This window comes from Cebidichthys violaceus, unplaced genomic scaffold (assembly GCF_023349555.1).
Source record: "Cebidichthys violaceus isolate CVI_PGR_0920_01 unplaced genomic scaffold, fCebVio1.0.p SCAF_20, whole genome shotgun sequence".
NCBI classification, from domain to species: domain Eukaryota; kingdom Metazoa; phylum Chordata; class Actinopteri; order Perciformes; family Stichaeidae; genus Cebidichthys; species Cebidichthys violaceus.
In genome coordinates, this window is record NW_027176373.1 from 7,177,740 (window position 1) to 7,198,634 (window position 20,895).

The 20,895-nt window shown below is 42.6% G+C and overlaps 2 protein-coding genes across 2 annotated transcripts; one reads left to right on the forward strand and one right to left on the reverse strand.

Annotated features, from left to right (window-relative positions):
- Window positions 1–1,051: 1,051 nt before the first annotated feature.
- Window positions 1,052–11,153, forward strand: hunk (hormonally up-regulated Neu-associated kinase). Its single transcript, XM_068715946.1, has 9 exons — window positions 1,052–1,657; window positions 4,317–4,609; window positions 5,313–5,368; window positions 5,813–5,948; window positions 6,055–6,182; window positions 7,256–7,382; window positions 7,543–7,711; window positions 7,875–8,037; window positions 8,902–11,153. Exons 1-9 carry the CDS (start codon window positions 1,418–1,420, stop codon window positions 9,648–9,650), a joined length of 2,061 nt encoding a protein of 686 aa, XP_068572047.1. The 5' UTR covers window positions 1,052–1,417; the 3' UTR covers window positions 9,651–11,153.
- Window positions 11,154–15,935: 4,782 nt separating this feature from the next.
- Window positions 15,936–20,569, reverse strand: mis18a (MIS18 kinetochore protein A). Its single transcript, XM_068716507.1, has 5 exons — window positions 20,259–20,569; window positions 20,034–20,100; window positions 19,254–19,376; window positions 18,876–18,978; window positions 15,936–16,869 (listed from the first exon to the last, which is right to left on the reverse strand). The coding sequence occupies exons 1-5, from the start codon at window positions 20,488–20,490 to the stop codon at window positions 16,789–16,791; spliced, it is 606 nt and encodes a 201-aa protein (XP_068572608.1). The 5' UTR covers window positions 20,491–20,569; the 3' UTR covers window positions 15,936–16,788.
- Window positions 20,570–20,895: the final 326 nt, after the last annotated feature.

Sequence of the window (20,895 nt, forward strand, 5' to 3'; positions counted from 1 at the left end):
ATTCTCACTCCTTCTAGGAATCCATACAAGGAGTGAGCAAAACAGAGCAAACCTGTGTATACAATTAAATCTGATGCAGTAACACCACAAACTGCAGCCTTATAAAACACCGCAGAGTTTCATCAACACCTCTCTGACACCTCAAATAAACAAGCATGTGCTTCACATTAGTAGAACAGTAGTTATTATTATTATTATTATTATTATTATTATTATTATTATTATTATTATTATTGCAGGGCTATTGGATTTCATCATACTGTCAAGAGTTTCTGTTATCGGATTAACCTGAGCTGAAGACAAGTACGGGAAGAAAAATATGTCTCAAACTGTTGCCCCTCCCTGCAGATGTCCTCATCTGAGTGATGAACACCATGTTACTTAGGCTAGTGAACACCTCAATGAGCGAGGAGCTAAAGGCTTCTTTGTTTGCCGCGGGTCTGTACCGTACAACTACTGTTGGCAGCACTCCAAGTTCAGCAATAACCAAGAACACAAGATACATAATTGGCAATAAATAGTGATGGAGCACCTTATATGAAATTTACCATTTCACATTTCATGATCATTTATTGCGCTATGTGCGCATTTTTATGCCCGTGTAATTAATGTAAGTCTGCGTGGTGCAAAGCACATGGTGTACACATTTGAATGCTTTACACACAATTCTGATAATACAATTACAACGAAGACGGCCAAAAAAGAAAACCATGTGGAAAGAAGTACTATCTAAATGCTTGTAGCGGCAGTGTTATTGCATCTCTGTTCCGCCTGTAAATGTACTCTTTGTTCACAGCCGTCTACAGCATGAGCGCACCATGCGGGGCAGCGGTACCGGGTCGAGTTGTCCCCCTTGTTCTCACATGTGCTCCGCCCGCCTCTGTTGATTGGATTGAAATATACCCTCGGCTACCACTACCGTACGAGGGGCTGTGTGTTGTGTTTTTTTATTTCACCCTCACACTAAGAAACGCCCACCCATATGACCGGTAAAGTCAGTTCAAACTGAAAAACACGCTGCCTGCGCGCAGACTATTCAGGAGACGTTCATGTGTGGAGCAGGGACGCAGAGTGAGAGCCTACTCTTGACTGAGCTTCTTTCTTTTTTAAACCCTCACAAATATGAAGACAGGCTGCATCAGTTTACAACTTTCCATGATTGAATCTGACATTTTTGTTCCTGTGTCGTTTAATTCTAAGCTGATACACTAATCGAGACTTGTGTCAGAATCTGCTGAGTGCGCTCACTGGATGCTTTGGGCGAACAGGTGTCGCAAACTCTGGTTGCCTTAATTTGATATTAAGGACAAGACGCAGGCACGTTAAGCATTTAATACCCGCCTTCAAGGTGGGAGAGGGACGAGCTGCGTAATTTTTCCTCCCCTGTTAAAACGGGGCACTGGACAAGGGAGCTGTGATGCCAGTTGCAGACAGCGACATGGTAGTAGACAACAGCCACGGGTTCTATGAGGGTAAAACCCCAAATAGTGCCGGGAATGACAGCATCCTCCCGGCCTCTCTAAGCAGTCCTGCGGCGGACATCCTGAAGAACTTTTACCACACCAAACGGGTCGGGAACTACCTGATCGGGAGGAAGCTGGGAGAAGGATCGTTCGCCAAAGTTAGAGAAGGTCTCCATGCGTTGACTGGGGAAAAGGTAAGACTTCACTAAGTGTGAATGTAACATGGTTTGGTTGAATTGTGTGTAATATATTTTGTATTATTATTATTATTATTATTATTATTATATTATATTTGTGTTTTCCTTGGCTTTATTTAAATGCAACGTGTGATCCTATCACATACCATCCAAATTAAAGTTAATTTGGTCCTTGTGATTTCTTGCACTCCAAAAAAAACAAACTTTTGAAAAGAAAACCCACATTGTTTTTATTTTAGAAAACTATGTGAGTTTGTTCTGACTGCTATAGCCTATAACATTTCAGATTGTGTTAAATGGTTTCACGTTTCATTTCAGTGAACACGTCTGTTGTCACTTAAGCTCATGCATGTCAATCAAGCAAAACTCTTCACCTGTTAGAATTGACAGTTTAGCCACACGTTGTGATTTTGCATTGCATCTTCCCGGTTCAGTAATCAGTTCTTAGCTTTCTCAGAGAAAGTGATCAGCCCAGTTTGCAATAGGAGGCTTTGTTAATGAGCTCATGCGGCACCACCAGCTGTTGAACTCAGCCATATGCACAGCATGGCTTGTTTTCTAGCCAGTGACAATATTTACTTTTTGTGTGTGAGAGAGAGAGAGAAAGAGAGAGATATAGTGTCCCGTCTTTCCCCCCACATGTGTGGAATAACTGTGTTTTTCTGAACCTCTTCTTTGTCTGCTGCTGCTGCTGCTGGTGATCTCACTGCTGTGGGCGCGCAAGCCTGTTGATAGGCACAGTGGGGGAAATTGTTCGGCCTATGAGAAAGCAGAGCTGCTACTTGCATATCAAATCATGTCGTTGATAAATGGGCCTCGGCCTCATTATGATTCCGCCAGCACAGGGCTTTGATATGGGCCACCATTGGCCACTGCTGCCTTTGTCTCTCCAGGCTGTTTTGAGGGGCAGCCAGGACATTTGCATATTGAAAAACAAGTAACCCCCCTTTTCCTTAAGTGTCCCTACACGCAAACCAACATTTGTTTGTAAATGTGTATGACAGAATATGTGCCACTGAGATTCATATTTAGCATATTAAAGCATATTAAATATTAGCTTATCCTGTGGTCCCCCCCCTCGGATTCTGTTTCTGTGAGGAGAAAAGAAAGCGCTCCTCTCCTCTTCCCTTCACTCATGCTCTTTGTTGAGGATGATGCAAACGCTGGCAATCACACAACCAAGCAGAGCACATGCTCTCTCTCTCTCTCTCTCTCTCTCTCTCTCTCTCTCTCTCTCTCTCTCTCTCTCTCTCTCTCTCTCTCTCTTTATTTTTTTAGCATCACTAGAAAGTGAGTTTGGAAGGATGAGAGACTGTGTGTTTACTGGCAGGGGGTATGAAAGTGAGGAGAGGTGAGAGATGGTGCTGTCATGGTCAGGGGGCCTGGGAGGTCACATGCATGTGTTTTTGATGTCTGTAACCCACTTTCCCCTCCATACTCCCCCACTTCCCCCCTTTTTTTGTCTGAGGGGCGCCTGATAAACAACTGAATCCTCAAGAAGCCCCCTGGCTGGGCACACCCCTCCCCCTCTCTACATATAGACTAGCCTACTGTAAATACAGTGCCCCACCCCCCATACATACCCTACACCCCTTCTCCTTTCCACACTGCCTGGCGTAAACACGGGCCATCTATAACTGTATTGTGACAGCTCAACACACACACAGACACATGCAGGCAGGTTTAATTAGCAGCTGTAAAAAAGGTGAATCAATTATCAGAGATGAAAGGACAAAAGTATAAAATAAAGACAAGCTGAAGGACAGAAGAAAGAGAAGACACACACACAACCACTTTGGCCCTCACCATTTCATTAATGGATATGGTGATTAGTTTCGCCGGTCATGCCTTTCCATGTCTGTGGGCTCTCCTTGAGATGATTTGCTGCGTATGATAGCCATGCTCTTGAACCCCGTCTAGACGGGATACAAGGAGAAACAGGGCAAAGGATGAAATAAAGTAGATGGGTACGTTATTGAATGTAATTAGCTCAAGAGGGAGGTGTTTGTCATAAAGGACATGTTCTGTGGCTTTTATGAGGAGACTGCAAGTTTATTCCCCAATGACACAATAAGGGCAGAGAAACACAGAAAGGAGATGCTGGTGGGTTATTTTATAGAACATTTGTGAATCTGTTCTCCTCAAGTCTGTTAAATCTACATCAGAAAATGAGCCCTACTTTAATCTTCCTCAGCCTCCTCTCTACATTTGTTGCGTCTCATGTGTGTTTAGCTGCGACTAAACTCTGTTGCGAATGGGGGAATATCAACTGTCCATTTGGCCGTGGCGCCTTCTCAACAGAACATTTGCTTTTCCCCTAATTTATGATGGTTCAGTAACCCCTCCAACACACACACACACACACACACACACACACACACACACACACACACACACATACTTCCCCTCTGCAGCCTCAGGGCCCTATAGCGCCTGGGTTGCCCCACATTGGGAGCAGCTGTGAGGGAGAGGTCAGTGTCGAGATGTATACCCTGCAATGGAGACTGAGCAGCTTGTCACCTGTTACCCTGCAACTCTCTGAAAACCTCTCTCGAAGAGTCTCTTGGGTATAATTCACTATATCATACGGAGCGAGAGCCAAACTTTAGCTGCTAAGTCAGTGCTTTGTCTAAAATGAGTCTCTCAATTTCTCCAGGTGGCGGTGAAGGTAATCGACAAGCGGAAGGCCAAGAAGGACTCATATGTGACCAAGAACCTGCGGAGGGAGGGCCACATCCAGCAGATGATCCGCCATCCCAACATCACGCAGCTGCTGGACATCCTGGAGACGGAGAACAGCTACTACCTGGTGATGGAGCTGTGTCCCGGCGGGAACCTCATGAACTGCATCTACGACAAGAAGCGCCTGGATGAGCGGGAGACTCAGAAATACATCCGGCAGTTGGTGCTGGCCGTTGAGCACCTGCACAGGGCAGGAGTGGTGCACAGGTAACAAATAAAAATAATTAAAAACCCACACAGAAGCACAAACACACACACACATACACTGCTCTTTAATGTTAGAGTATAATTTGTATAAATGCCTCAGAAAATATTGACAGTTTGCCGTTGATAGCTCAGAGAGCTTTGTTCCGTTTATAACTTAAAGCTGACTTTAGAGTCTGACATGATCCTCTTTCTACAAGTGTGGGGTCAGTCTGAATTGTGTACATCTACAAATAACTGTATTTCCCATACTTTAAGAGGTTTCCAAGAGAGCTGCGAAGAATTTCTTAAAAGATAAAAACAACTAAAAAGATGTATACAACTGGATTTCCATGCGCTGTGTACAGACTTTGCTCCTACAAATGTTGTTAAATCTTATAATAAAATTTTTGATTTCATTTAGGGGAGAAAACAAACTAAACTGCTTCCAAATCAAATTTCACAAAGCCCTTCCCGGGAATATTCAATTCTTTGCCGCTTAGAGCCTGGGAACTAAATTTCTATCATGGCGACATGGCCTGTGTAGATAACTGTATAACAGGATTTCTAAGACTGAGGAGGGATCTGGAGGCACACATAGACCCTGAAAATCAGCCAGCGTGACCCACATTGGGAGGGGCTTGGGGGGGTTTGACCTCTCCTGCTTGTGCATTGTGTGATGATGATAAGGAATCTAATGTAAACACTGCCACTCTTTGTCTTACAGGGATCTGAAGATAGAAAACCTCCTGTTGGATGAGCAGAACAACATAAAGCTTATAGGTAACTCAAGAGCTCTTACATTTACAGTACCTAACTCTGTTTATTTTTCTTGTTCAGTGCAATGCCGCTTCTTTTCAATTTCCTGTGAATAAGCGTGTTGAAATGCCATTAATTCATTTATATACAAAATTTCCCACTTCAAAGAACAAGAATAATATTCAAGAAACAAATAACAAAAGAAGGCCTTTGTTACCAGTTACTTTACAGCAATAAAAAGATTTTCTCAGTTGGAGTGAGACATGCAGTGTCACAGTGTCCCACATGTGGTGAAGAGCGAAGAGCAATTAAATATCCTGTTAAACCCTTTACGAGCTCTCACCATAGTGCTAATGTGCTACTCTGTTTGTGTGTGTAACGCTGTGATGGGGCAACTCGTTTAATGAGTGAGCCGAAAGAACGGTAATAAACCCAGAAAATCCACTCACTCGCTCTCTGTCCCTTCAGATTTTGGCCTCAGTAACTGCGCAGGCATCTTGGGATACTCTGACCCATTCAGCACCCAGTGTGGAAGCCCTGCCTACGCTGCCCCAGAGCTGCTCTCCAGGAAGAAGTACGGGCCGAAGGTGGATGTCTGGTCCATGTGAGTGCACACTTTCAAAATGTTATCAGTTGTTGCCAAATATCGACTTAGTCAAATACATTTGATTATTTCGCTCCGAGCTGAAGTGTGCATTTTGATCTTCCAGTGGTGTGAACATGTACGCGATGTTGACTGGGACTCTGCCGTTCACTGTGGAGCCCTTCAGTCTCCGAGCTCTGCACCAGAAGATGGTGGACAAGGAGATGAACCCTCTACCTCCCTCGCTCTCCACAGGTAAACACCAAGCGCACTTAACACCTGTGTGATAAATTATAGATGAACGGGCGTTCCTCTGCGGTGGAGAAAAGATAAATCTATCAACTCATCTAGATAGATAGACTACTCACATAGCGCTGTCATCACTGACATAAAACTGACATGAGTGTGGAGTCAAACTGTATATGGCGTGTAATTTCAGGTTATGACTGCACGTAAGGGAAAAAATGTTGATGTTCCAGTTTCTGCAAAGAGATGCAAGAATAGATAATAAGCTGCTCTGTATTAATGGAATGACTATCAGTGTGTGTATATATATACATACATATATATATATATGTATATATATATATATATATATATAGATGTGTGTATATATATATAATCTAAGTGGAAATAATCAATTTTTGGAAAGAAAACCCTCAACATGTAAGACGTCAAAATGCATTACGAAAGACATGTTGGCGGAGTCCAAGAAAACAAGTGCACCAACTAAAATGCAAATTGTGCAATGTAACAGGTTTTATCAAGCTTTCCTGTCAAGTCGCTGACACTGCATGAAAAAGATATATTGATAATATTTTCCTTAGAGTATCTATCAGAAATCCTGAGAAGGCAGAGCCTTTTTTTAGGCTTTGAAAAAAAAAAAACAACAACTTATTACTAGTAGAATTCTAAGGAACATACACTTCACTGTAAGTAGCGACACTTGAACCGCAGTTGCTTTGTCCCTCCCAAATACCAGTGAAGAATGGCTTAGTTATGTACGTAACTATTCAGTAAGCTAATGACATAGATGTGTCATCTCATCCGTCTTATGTTGTGACGGAATGAAAGCCGATGAGAAGTGTGTTGTCAGTGGGTATGACAGGACAAAAGGATTATGAAACTTGTACCTGTCCTCCAACTAGTCATTGAAAACGGTTGAGCGGTGTGAAATGAGGCAATATTAATGCTTCATAGTTCAGCATCACATTTCTGAATAAAAATATGAAATGAAAATGTTTCAGTTAACTATTGTCTTTATGCACCGAGGTGAGCGTAGCTGGTCGCTTATGTTTATTTATATTCTCTCTCTCTCTCTTTCTCAGCTGCTATCTGTCTTCTGAAGAAGCTTCTTGAGCCCGATCCCAACAAGCGTCCCAATATCCATCAGGTGATGGCTGATTCCTGGCTACAGCTGGCCAACAAGAACACAGGGGCACCATACCTCAACAGGTAGACTCACACACATTTTGAAGTTTGTATTTTTTTGTCGTTATTTACTTTTTGTCTATTTGTTTTCTGAATCTTTTTTTTTTTCAATGATAGAAATCCTTTTTGCAAAAGCACCATAAAGCATTAACTTTCTTTTTCTGCGCTCCCTTTCGGTGTCCAGGATTCACATTGAGGAGATAAACCACACGGTGTTGCTGCATATGACAGAGAAGATGACCTACAAGCACAGCGAGGTGCTGAGCGCCGTCCTCACCAACCGCGCCTGCCACACTCTGGCCGTCTACTTCCTCCTCAACAAGAAAATGAAGAGACTCTCTAAAGAGTACAGGGTAAGGGCAGGAGACAATCTGAACTCTTACATAAATGTCTTTCTCAGTGACACGTGAAATCAGTTTTTGTCACGAGAGAGCAATCTGTGTCAAATCTGGTTGCACAACAGGTTTGTCTATCGCTGAGGGCTGTTGTAATGTGCTGTCTCGCCTGTCTGTTTAGGAGATGCAGTTCCAAGAAAAGAAGAAAGGAGAGAAGCAGAAAAACGAATACTTCCAGACCCAGTGGAGGAAGCATGTCGACAAGCTCACCATCCCCCCCAAGCAGACACCTGTCTACCTGGCTGTGGCCAAGGGGCCCAGCAAGGAGAAGAAACACAGAACAGGTGAGGGATCATATGGTGCAGGTTGTAAAAAAAAAAAAAAAAGATAATCACGTAGTATATTTGGTTTTTAAAAAGTACCACTTTATTTATTCTCTGTACTTTATTTACCTTTGTCTATACAGGGTAGGTTGACCGAGCAAGCATGTTCTTCACACATATATAGTTACCCAGTCATCCATCCATCCACTCCTCCTTCCATCCATCCATCCATTGTTTGTCTGTCCATCCGTCCAACCACCCATCCATCCATCTATCCATCTGAGAGGAAACATCCAGGATAAGTTGCCAGTTAATTGTAGGGAGAACACACAAACACTTTTATCTTACCTATCTACCTGTTGTCAGTCAGATGAAATGACTGAAAAAGAGCATAAATCATTTTATATTAAACTGGATTTAATTTTAGCAACACAGCAGCGTTATTAAATAAAAGAAATCTTTAAACTGGGGATTGATAGGTGGAGTCTGTCAGATCACACTCCTTGAGAAGGAGCTTACAAGTGACAGCAGGGAACTGGGGCCTCTTCTCATTTGCCTATAAGTGGTAAAGAAAAAAACTCCTTAGGCGGTTTCCGATCAAGAATCATGTCAGGACAGGCTGGTCTCCTCAAGGTTTGAATAATACAGAATGTTCCCGTTCTTCTTTACACCTGCTTGTTACATGCTCTCAGGTGATTGTCATGTCCTCACTGACTTGACATATAGAATCTATATACGCAGGGCACTGAGCCAAAAATGTTCAGAGAAGCTGCAGTTCTTAACCCTTCACTCCCGTTGTGCCTGCAGAGAGTTGAGCAGAACAAATATTTCAAATGTTTGTTTGACGGTCTTCCATAAATGTAACAATGCTTCTCATCTCTTCAGGTCTTTTGCGTGCCATTACTGGTGGCCATCGTAATTCCCCTCTGGCACCACCCGGCACCGTCGCCTCTTCTTCCATGGAGTACCTAGAGATCCAGCCTCTCTTTTCCAACACCCCTCAGCAGCGGAGGCGCTTGGCCACCCTCCCTCAAATTAACACGAGCCCGGAACACAACATACCTGCTCCACCAGCACCGTCACCGATCGGCATGCATTCCTTCGGCTCCCTCTCCAAAGCCGAGCAAATTGAAGACACCCCGGCCTCGCCCTGGTACAAGCTGACCAACGGGACCCTGTCCCCACCGCGCCACGTCTCCGCTTTCCAACCCGACTCTTCCTATTTGAAAAAGGCCACAATCCCCAGCCCCCCTGTGCTCATCGTCAACCCACAGCCCAAGAAGAGCATTTCGTCCGATTGGGGCGGTTCTTCCGACACCAGCGGCAGCCCTCCCAGCACGATAGGAAGCCCCCCGGGCAGCTCGGCCTTCAGCCCCCCGAAGTCCGCCTTCAGTGCCCTCAACCCCACCTCGGCATTCAGTCCTCCTTCCAGCAGCGGCAGCAGCGAACCCGACAGCCCGACACACCGCAGCAAGTTCCCGTCTATGGGAATCGGACAGATTTTTAAGAAGAAGGTGCAGCTGCAGCCATTCTCCTTCCGGCCGGAACAGGTCCTTGAGGAAGTGGTGTCCCCGCCGCCCTACCCCATGCAAACTCTCCTCTGTGCTTCAGGTGCACTCAAGACCCTCTGCTGAGGGACACTCGACGAATAAAAAAATAAAATAAAGATAGACTGAACTCAAGGCCCCACTCAACATTTTGTTTAAGTTGAAGAGGTCTTCCAGAGCGGCCTTTTGAACTGTCCCTTTATTGCAACTGAGCCACTTTTCAAGACAGACTTGATAATTTAAAAAAAAAAAAGAAGAAGAAGAAAACAAAAGGAGGTTTGAGTAAGAGTATACAATATTGTGTCTCCAGTCACCGCTCTCATTATGTAATAAGAGGTGGTGACGCTGAGAAGATGAGATTTGAAACAGATCCCTGAGCAATGACTAAACCTCGCTGTGGCCTAGATACAGACTGGACATGGGACATCATGTAACACACACACATACACACACACACACACACACACAAAACATTGTATTATAGACTGAGTTAAGAGGTATTATCTTATGTAATATTGCTGTAACTAATTGAGTCGCAGACTGATTCACACCAGCTAACAGATCCCAACTCTTACCCTGACCCTGATTACATGTATAAATGTTTTGTCTCTGTGAAAACACTTTCTATAAGATACCCACTGACTTCCAGCCAGCTGGCACTGTATCAATGCTGACTGGATGAAGAAGCTCACTGCACTATTCTTAAAAAAAACAAAACCTGTAGTAAAAACGGTGTTTAGCATCTTTTACCTCACTGCATTATTCATACGTAACTGTGTAACAGCAGTCCACTGTGACATGCTTGTGTGGATTTTTGAAACAGCGGTGCAGTGTCTGAGCGTTGAGTGCCATTAGATTCAAAACACGCAATAAAAGTAGGTATCACAAGAAGAGTCCTATTCACTTTTTATAGCGTTTTCATAAACCACCACGGATAATAATTCACAGCCATAACTTTTTATATACAAGTGTTACATCACGACCCACAGGGAAACTGTCAAAAGTCTTAGTTTTGACTTCCTGTTCATAGTCAGTTTTGGAAGAAAAAAAAAATAGAGCATCAAAAGCCTTATGAAACTTATGAACCTCACGAAAGGCAAGGTGGGAGGATCACGTAACATCTATGAAAATAAGTCACTTCCTTTTGTCTTAATGCTGTAGTCTGTGCAATAGTCTTAAGTGTTAACTGCAATGACGAGTATTCGCCATGAGCTCTCTGAGAGTGATGTGAAAATTGTGCTTGTAAATAACTGACTCAGTGTTTTCTGTCACTTATGCCGTTCCGTACGAAGCGATCGTAAAATGTTGGTCGAACGGACACTTTTTACGTCTTGGCCGTTTTCCACGGGGAACGTGAGGCTTCTCACTGTTAAGATACTGTATAATATCTTCCTGTCCAAATGAAAAAGTTGCATGCAATACTTCACGAGTAGAACTGTTCTGTCAACATTTGAAATTATGTCTTTGTACCTTCTTTTCTGGTTGATACTGAGATTGATACAGACTCGAGATGCGAGGGGGGTGTCTTTTGTAAGATTTTGTAATGGATGGTTTTGTTTAAGTGTCAAGAGATTTCTATGCTGTATAAAGTATTTTAAATATTTATACTGAATCCATTATGTGTCTGTCTGGTCTTTCAAATGCACCTGCTTACTGTCTGGCTTCATTCTCATATGCTCTGTGCACACATGCCAATATACAACTTTTTATTAGCTGAATTTTTTTTTTTAAATCCACTGAAATTACTATAATCAAGTAAGTAATTTTACAATAATCCAGAAAGTCTTGTTAATTTATGTACCATTTAAAACGGAGCCCGAGGCACAGAGTGTATTCCTAAAGCTCTTTGCTCGGTGAGCACTTGGCTACGGAGGGATTTATGTTGCTTTACAACCTCAATGTGCCACTTGTCTCACATACCATATACATTTCCCACGGAACACCTGTGGTGGGTTAAAAAAAAGAAGGAAAAACACACCCTTGGAACAGCTGAAGGATCCTAAAGGACTGATACAGACACGCATATTACGACCCCTCCCTCTTAGCTCACTCATACACTGCAGACATTAATCTACTCAGCTGTGCCCCCCCCCCCATCATAAACCCCTTTGGGTGACACTGGCTTGACGAGACAAAGAAGGTGTGGGAGGGGGGGGGGGGGGGGGGGGTCATCAAAACTCTGAGACAAACACCCACAAAGCACGGGACGACATAAAAGGGGCTGCCCGATTAAACCGGCCGTGGCTAAGCTGATAAAAGCCAAGGGGGCAAGAGTGGCTAAAAAAATGCATTAGAGCCGGAGCCTTTTGTTTATCAAAAACAGGCAGACAGTTAGTCAAAATCCCCGGGCGGTCCGCAGACATGAATACATGGCTTAACCACAGCGCCGAGCGAAAGGAGAGCGTGCACCACGTGTACAGGTCATACCTGTAGTGTTCAGTGCTGCTCTGGTGGAACCTGTGTGTGTACGCGCACACGCACACGCACACGCAATATTAACTGCTGACAGAATGTAGTTTTAAGAAACATATCGGTGTACTTAGTAACTATTTTACTGCCATGGAGCGGATAATGTATTATTAACAATTTTCTGAATCAATAGTTTGAGTAATTTATTAAGCAAAAACGCTAAACAACAATTTCTCAAAAAGATGTGCTGCTTTTATCTCTGTTGATATCAATATGAATCTTATGTACTTGGGATTTGGACAAAAAAAAAAAAAAAAACAATAATTTAAGTATCTTCGTAAAATAGTGATGGAAAATGTAACAGACAAATAATGAAAATAAATGATGAAAAAGAGAAGAATAAGAAAAGGTTAGTTGCAGCATTGACTTTGGTAGTATTCTGATTGCTAAGGCAAATTGTTTATCAACGTTTAATCTCAGGAAGCCTTACTGATGAGATAAAGAAAACATTTTTCCTTGACACACAGATTATTTCTACGTTAATCTGTTGGTAAACAGGTCAAATTACAATGACGAGTCTGTGATAAACAAACACCCCCCACCGTCGTCACAGCAGGGGTGGACAACAAGTTCACATGTTTCATCATAAACATATTCGGGGAATTTTAATATTGTGAATAGAAAGCAGTTTGTATGTCAGATTTCTCCAGGAATTAGTTCAGAAATATTTGGGGATCCACCGGATGAAAACGCATGATATATGATTTAACATATTTTTTATATATCAGTATTTAAGGCCTTATGGTATGATTTTCTTTTGTCCTCATCGTCAAGCTGTACATCTTGACAAACTTTGGGTTGAGACTGAAACAACAAGAGCAGACATATGCCACACCCTGGGGCAATGAAGGCTTTCATGCCAAATTTTGAGAGAACATTAAAGTGTCAATCTTTTGATTTTATTCAAGAATTGATCACCTGAGCGGCAGCACTCATAAATCATCACCAGCCACGGTTCATTGACCCCTGCAAAAGTCACATTTTAATAATCAAATCACTTTTAATGAGGCCAAACTGAACCACTTACTGTAGCGCAAGACTTTATTTCTGCCAATCTGTTCAGGCTTAGATCCTGATGACACTAATCCTGTTTTCAGCCCACTCCTCGTCACATATATATACACACACACACACACACACACACACACACACACACACACACACACACACACACACACAGAGCCTTTGTGTCTGAGGGAAACAGAGGATGAACCTGCTACACAGTGCTGCTGTGTATCCCCAGCCCACACACACACACAGATGACCTGAGCATCCTGGTTCATCCTCAGACCAGGACTGCACACCTCAGCAGTTCTCAGGACGAGGAGACAGTGAGAGACTTCCTGGCAGGCGTACACAAAGACGTACGGGGGAAATAAACAAGCAGATGTTTCTAATGAAGCAAGAGGCTTTGAGCACTCAGAGGGGATTTGGGTTACTCCGTCAGACCAGTGTCTGACTAGCCGTCTCTTCCGTTTCGATCACAGACACAGATGAAGGTGATTAATGAAACGAGAAGGCTGTTGGCTTATCAGAGATTTTACGCTTTCACCCTGGAAGGTGCTGGTAGTAAAACAAAACTGGCTAAGTTTCCCCCAAATGCTCTTGACACCAAGATCATCCTGCAACCCACTGATTCCCCGAGATTAAATTTGGAAATGTAACCTCCCAATTGAAAGGGGTTCACTAATGGACCTGCCGTCTGTAGTCTGTGCGACACAAAGACAAAGATGAGACCAGACCGTCTTAATGACTTTAGATCTAGAGAGAAGATTTTGGTGGAGCATATGTTAAGCATGTGAAGAAAAGTAGAGGTGATCAACCGAGTCAAAAGTTCAGTTGGGTTCTCCAGACACAGATTATTTCAAAGGAAAACATTAAATCACAAATTTAATTAAGAAGGATTAAACACGTGTATTTAATATAATCTATTAAATGAAATATATTTGGATAGTATTTACATAAATGTGCCATGTAAATACAATTGTATAAGCAAGAATAATATTTGAATTGACCGGTATTGAAATTCCACCTGCACAGCACAGATATAACACAGCTATAGTGAGGCTGTTGTGGAACCCAAAGGACCTGAGGTTTGGGGTGTTAAGAGTTAATACTGGAACTGGTCATAAACCAGCAATGAGCAACTTGGGGTGTGGTTCTTTTGTCAGGGGAAACCCAAATAATATGATGGGAGGGCAGAACATTGCAATTAAATGAAAGAATCAAGCAATGATTTTTCATTGTAATCATTATTGAAATTATGGTTGTTTTTTCATCTTCTAATTGACAAGACACACACACCTTAGGATGTAGCTAGTGCCAGAACAACAAAACTGAATTTAAGTCTCTTAAACCCCTAAAACAGAAACATTTTCCCCTCTCACAAAGTAATCCTTTTTTCATTTCATGGACTAAAAACAAACATATATTGTATGTTGGCACACAGGTGGCACTCCTTGAGATATTTTCTCTCTCTCTCAAAAACAAGATCAGAAATCCAATCAAAGAGCAGAGCTCAGCCAATAGGATCTCAGTGTCTGTGGCAACAGCAGCATCAGTTCAAGCAGCCATTGGTCTCGTGTTTCACACAGGCACGGCTGTAATTGGCCGATAGTGTGTCGAGGCTTCATTGCCTCCATGGCAACATTGCTTCCTTATTGCTTGGGGAAGGTGAAAAGGAGGGAAAGAGGGGAGGCGACTTTCACTCAGACGCTACCTCTGCATTATTCATCCTTTGTCCCCGAGTGCATGTAGAATGTGTGTAGGTGTCTGATGCATGTGTGTGTTTGTGTGTGTTTCCACGTTGGGTCTTCGTTGGGGTGGTAATGATTGGTTGGGACTTAAGAGGTGAACGGGGTGAAACCAGTGCAATAATTGCACTCAGCAGTGCAATGCATCCAGCAACACCGTGTCTATATATAATACTGCTAAATGAGTTCAGAGGCCCTTCACGGTAATGCTGACTTCAAAACAACAGCTACAAACCTCGAAGCTTTATTTCTCTCAATGGAGCAACAAACAAACAAACACGGCGATTCTCTACTAAATGACTCTGTAGCACACATCTGGACTGTGAACCGGCTGCTCAGATTGCGTCATCCGCTCTCTGTGCAGGACGCATGGAGGCACCTCATCCTGGAGGACTGGATAAAGACAACACCACCAGAAACAACAAACACCACGCCGAGCATGTTTGTTGTTGTTTTGACTTATTTTCCCAGCAGTTGAGGGAGGGGGGAGATGGGCATGGGTGGGGTTAGCAGGGAGAAAAACATCACCGAGATTAGGGCGTGAGGGGGGTTCTGTGTATAAGGTCCTCCCATGTATGTGTCTGCGCATGCGTGGTGGGATAACGTCTGTTGACAGGCATGGCGGACAGCGAGCTGGCTGGCTGCTCCTCTGGCTGGTGAACACGATGACGAGATGGCAACAGGCAACTCAGCATAGCACGTGCTCTCAGTTGCCATCGCAACCTGCCCTTGGATACAGCATGCTGGTTGGCCGTCTCCAACGGTTGTTGTTCCGCGAGGCTGATGAAACCTCGTGGGTTGAGGGAGGGCAAGCAGGACAGCGTGGAGCTGCTTTTTCCCGCCTCGGTAGAAAGTGTTGCTGGGCACATTATAGGTCAGTTGGTAAACATAATCGCCAACCCTCCCCAAAGACCAGAGACAGAACAACTTGATGTTTAACTCCTAAATCCAAGAAATACTTCTAATTAGGAGACAGAGCGAGATAAGCCACTGATCCCCACAATCTCACAGCACCAAGTCAAAGAAAAAGAAGCATTTAAAAGGATTATCCTGGCAGTTTATAGTTATCTTATTGGGTTTTAATCTTTTATTGAAAACTGACAATATTGGAAAGCATTTTTTCTGTAAATAATGTCAGCATTTTTGAAAACATGAATACTTTATTACAACAAATATTCTTGTGAAAACTTCACAACGATAAACAAACACCAAAATAAAACAAATCAATAATGAGTCAATGGAACAAGAAATTCAGGAATGCAAATACATGTCCATTTTGGAAAAAAAGTATTCTGGCAATAATTGAAAAAAAAAAGACTTAAAAAAAGAAGAAGTCCCATGTGAAAAAATAGCCAATAATATGCAGCCAGTAATAGAAGAGCATGTTCTTCATTACTAATGATCAAATGTTGACCTCTGGTCACAACAAGGTGATGAAAAGCATACATACATACATACAGTGAATCCTTCAAGGCTCCAATGCTGGAGGAAGAGAACAAAGACAGAGTGTGTGTGTGGCCTGGAGTGGCCAGATCAATACAGCATTGTGCTGAGTGTGCAGCCTGCCTGATGAAATCCTGCACAAATAAACATTCTGCTCACAGCGTACATTCGCTCTGCGCCGAGGAGGCACACGGAGAAGATGGTGCCACGAGCCCCGGGAGCCCAACTGACAACATGATTGATTACATTTGCGGGCAGTCTTTGTTTCACCATCGGTAATCAGGACCAAGCCGAGTGGAAGCTCTCTGTGTGTGTGTGTGTGTGTGTGTGTGTGTGTGTGTGTGTGTGTGTGTGTGTGTGTGTGTGTGTGTGTGTGTGTGTGTGTGTGTGTGTGTGTGTGTGTGCACAAGGTGAGGCTAGGACAAAACATATTACTGAGGGAATGTGGTTGAGATGAAACTTAGAAGAGGACACATTAATGTAAAAGGTGAGGGGCGAGAAGTCACGTTCAACACCTGGACAGAGCACCCGCCCAGACGAGCCGACGTCCATCACTGTCATCACGCCACATCGCATCCGTCCTGAAGACCGGCGTCGATCTCCTCCAGCCTCTGAGCCATGGACATGACCAGCATCTTCATCTGGGAAGGAGGGGGGGTTCAGGCAGGAGAGATGGGGAAGGTTTGGGATGTGTAGATGAACAGCAAGGGCAGGATGGCAAACAATGAGTTTGCGAGTGAAGATGGAACAGGTGGATATAAAGGAGGAAATGGACAGGTGGGAAATGAAGGCAGCAGCAGGAAGCAGTGAGGAAGAAAAGAGAGGGGTGGAGTCAAGATAAATGGAGAAGGGGGACAGTGAGGAAGAATGACAAAACCCAAAGGGGAAGTGGTCAAGGATGGATGGGTATGAAGGGGGGAGAAGGGGGGAGACAGGTCAGTGAGTGTACAAGATGAAACACCCAAACAAGTGTTTGCGAGGCAGACAGACAGACAGACAGACAGACAGACAGACAGAAAGACAGAAAGACAGAAAGACAGGGCGGGATGAGCACCTTCAGTCGGTAGCTACAATGATTGGTGGATGGACGAGCTGTTACTTACCACTCGTAGCGGAAATGTTACTTACAATTTTGAGTGCTGGCTAAACAACCTTTGGGCCCAAAAGTCAAAACACAATGTTGATGGAAAGAAATTAAAAGTAGAACTTGTCAGTGAGAAAGCTGTTATGATTAATGCTGACTGACATGATTTTAAGAAAGCCATGATTTGAATTCTTGAGCTGGAGACAAAGGCCTTTATAATCTTGTTACGATGGCTAATGATCAAGAATAAATATAATACTATCAGCGAGTAACCAACGCTCAATTCATCTTCGACTTACTCACAGTCTGTGATACGTGGATTTAAGTGGTAACCTGCAGCAGCATTATTACATCAGTGACGTGGGATTCTTTGTGCGGGATGAACTGAAGAGTTGAAATGTATTTGTTTTGGAGGTTAACAAAAGATAGAAAAGATAATTATACATGGGAACTATCAGTCACAGTGCAATGGCATGGTACTGTGCTAATACACAGACTTTACATCTCCATGAGGACTACAAAGAACATCTAATGCTCATGTGCAATGTCTATTTCTCTTGTTCTTGTCTATAATCAGTATTGTTACGTAGATTAAATCTCATAACACAATCGATCACGTGTAGGAAATTCAGACAAATAGCACGCATACATCCAGCTGTAGTGACAAAGAGCCTTCATGATCAAAACATGTTTTTCCTCTCACAAAGATTCCTCAACATGCTTCCCATCACATCTATTGTCCTTGGTCCCAGAGTGAGGGAGTGAGAGCAGGTACTGCTGCACACTATCGCCACCTACTGGCCTCTGTGTGGTGTGTGGATATTTACTTAAACAAAGGATGATTAGGAGTAACTTTGGGAAGTGCTACACTACTCCAGTGAAAAAAAAAGTACCCTATAAATTGTCATAATGATACAAATGTGACAAACAGAAAGGGAATCAAAAAGATGAAACATACAGGAGATTATAAACAGAAATGGATTTGGATGTTTTGACTTAAAACTTCCCGAATATATACTTCTTTATTTTTAATTTAATCTAAAAATGGAATGAAGAATAAATCACAGTGCAAGGGAAGACGTGGTGAGGTGAGGTAATGTCTGGTACAGACGTCTGCCCATCACAGGAGTGTGGGCTTACCAGAAATGAGCTGATGTCATCATTAGTGCAACCTGTGCATTCATAAGCAATGGAAGAGAGAGAGAGAGAGAGAGAGAGAGAGAGAGAGAGAGAGAGAGAGAGAGAGAGAGAGAGAGAGAGAGAGAGAGAGAGAGAGAGAGAGAGAGGCTCCAAATAAATATGAGAGCACCGTCTGCAGAGAGCAGTGACTCATAACTGGATATGTGCAGGTCAGATCTGGACTTAAAAAAAAAAAAAAACATTTTTACACAACAATACAATTTTAGAGGACTGAACTTGACCTGTTTTGGGAGAAACAGTCATGGTAACACATTGCAATGAGCTTTAGAGCAGACATTCTGTTCAGTGGAGGAAACATTTGATCTCATAGTGATAAAAAAACAGAGAGGAAACAGACAAAGAGAAGCAGCAGCAGTAATTTACCTCCGTCAGCTGTTGTTCAACAACGCCTCTGTACTCCAGCGTGACCGGCTGCTCTTTAGGGCCCTCTGCTGCCAACATCTGGCTTGCAGAGCCAAGCACGTAGCTGAAAAAGAGTCAGTGTAGTATTAGTGGCATACGCACCAATAAAACCTGTACAAGTAATGAAAGTCCATACAATGTATCACAACCATAAACACCATCGGTGTACAGTTGATCACATTGAGGTTTTATGGAAGCCGTATTTTCTTTAAAAAGGTATTATTGAACTGCTGGTTTTTAAAAATGAATGTTTTTGATTTTCAAAATCACATTATACAAATGTAACCTGATGTATGCATCTCTGAACATTCCTACTAATACTCTAAGCCCTGAACATACCTGTCGATGTCTGCTACATTGAAACAGAAGGTAAATCTCTTGTGGTCGAGGTTCTTCGGTGTTGATGCATAAACCATTCCAAGCACAGAGCGGCAGCCTCGACAGAACAGATCCACGATCAGACTGCGGAGGGAAAAAAAACAGATTTAATCCAACAAGTACTCATATATATATATATATATATATATATATATATATATATATATATATATATATATATATATATATATATATATATATACACACACACACACACACACACACACACACACACACACACACACACACACACACACAAAACACCAGTAGGTTGTTTGTCAATGTATTTTTAAAAACAACAACACATTTAGACTAGTGGTTGGGGAAAGGTAGCAAAATGTAAACTATTGAGAAGTACTGGTACTTTGTATTCCACTACACTTATGTGACAGCTTAAGTCACTAGTTACTTGCCAGATTCACATTTCACACACAAAATATATATCTTAAATGAGACCTTTCTATTCTATACTGTAAAATGTTGTTGACCAGATGAAGCCAATAATATAATACACCATAGTATAAACTCTGACAGGAGCAATTCTGCTGCATAATGACCACTTTTAATTTAAACACTTAAAGTACATTTCTGTGATGTTACTTCTGAATTTTTAGGTCAAATTTGGAATACATACCGTTTAAATGGAATAGAGTATTTGTACATTGTTGCAGTGGTACTTTTACCTGAGAGGAGTGATCTAAATACTTAATTCAATAACGTTACCGGACAGGACACTCTTACCAGAGAGATCGTTTAGTCGCTTCATGCAGCCGAGTCTCTTCTCCAACCACGACGTTGTCAGTGACCCCTGAGACCAAAACATCACAAAGGGTTGTATTCATAAGGTAACGAAAAGAAGTGTAAATTCCCAGCCTCTACGACTGCATTTTAATGCACCATCCTGTCTGACTTTTCAACCATATCAGCTATCGTTAGCCAGCAAACTTTCAAGCTAAAGTTACTCACGCTTCAGTCTTATTTGGTTCTGTCCATCTTCGCTTCCATCCCACGACATTGAATCCCCGACGGGCAGCTTGCACTTCCCGCAGATGAAGACCACGGGTCCGTCATCCCCGTCCTCGTCCTCCTCCGCTTGGCCAAACAACTTCTCTTCGACGGCGGTGGAGTCTATACTCGACTCAAACGTGGTGTTAACCATTTTCTGTCGGTATTTTAACGAATTTTCTCTCGCCGCCATTTCTACAAAGTTCTACCAGGTTTCTCCCAAACAAGCTGTTTTGAACTTACGCGGGTGGTTGGTGGTGTTGAAGCGGAGATCACTGAGGTAACCAAACAACGCGAGATGAGTACTTTTGTGTACTTCCGCTTTCGTATGTATGTATGTATTTATTTATTTATTTATTTATATATAGATGCAGATGTTTTTAAGATGTTCTTACTATGCTGTGCCAAATAAAATGAAAATAATTATCGCAAAATAATAATAATAATTTAGTCATTATATACGTTTCCCATACGCGTGTGAAAAGTTTATCTCAGGGGAACCGACGTGAGCTATCTTGGTGTAATCTTTATCTTTGGGAGCCAAGAGGGAACGTGAACCGGAAACAGAGAGAGCTTTATTGTCTTTAATTTGTTAAAT

What these genes read in the sequence shown, in the direction of transcription:
- hunk (XM_068715946.1), top strand. Translation starts at nt 1,418, where the DNA reads ATGCCAGTTGCAGACAGCGACATGGTAGTAGACAACAGCCACGGGTTC. An exon ending in GAACAACATAAAGCTTATAG is followed by an intron (nt 5,369 to 5,812) that starts GTAACTCAAGAG and finishes CTGTCCCTTCAG; the next exon opens with ATTTTGGCCTCAGTAACTGC. An exon ending in AAGGTGGATGTCTGGTCCAT is followed by an intron (nt 5,949 to 6,054) that starts GTGAGTGCACAC and finishes TTGATCTTCCAG; the next exon opens with TGGTGTGAACATGTACGCGA.
- mis18a (XM_068716507.1), bottom strand. Translation starts at nt 20,490, where the DNA reads ATGGCGGCGAGAGAAAATTCGTTAAAATACCGACAGAAAATGGTTAAC. An exon ending in AATGTAGCAGACATCGACAG is followed by an intron (nt 18,979 to 19,253) that starts GTATGTTCAGGG and finishes ACTCTTTTTCAG; the next exon opens with CTACGTGCTTGGCTCTGCAA. An exon ending in TTGAACAACAGCTGACGGAG is followed by an intron (nt 16,870 to 18,875) that starts GTAAATTACTGC and finishes CCTCCTTCCCAG; the next exon opens with ATGAAGATGCTGGTCATGTC.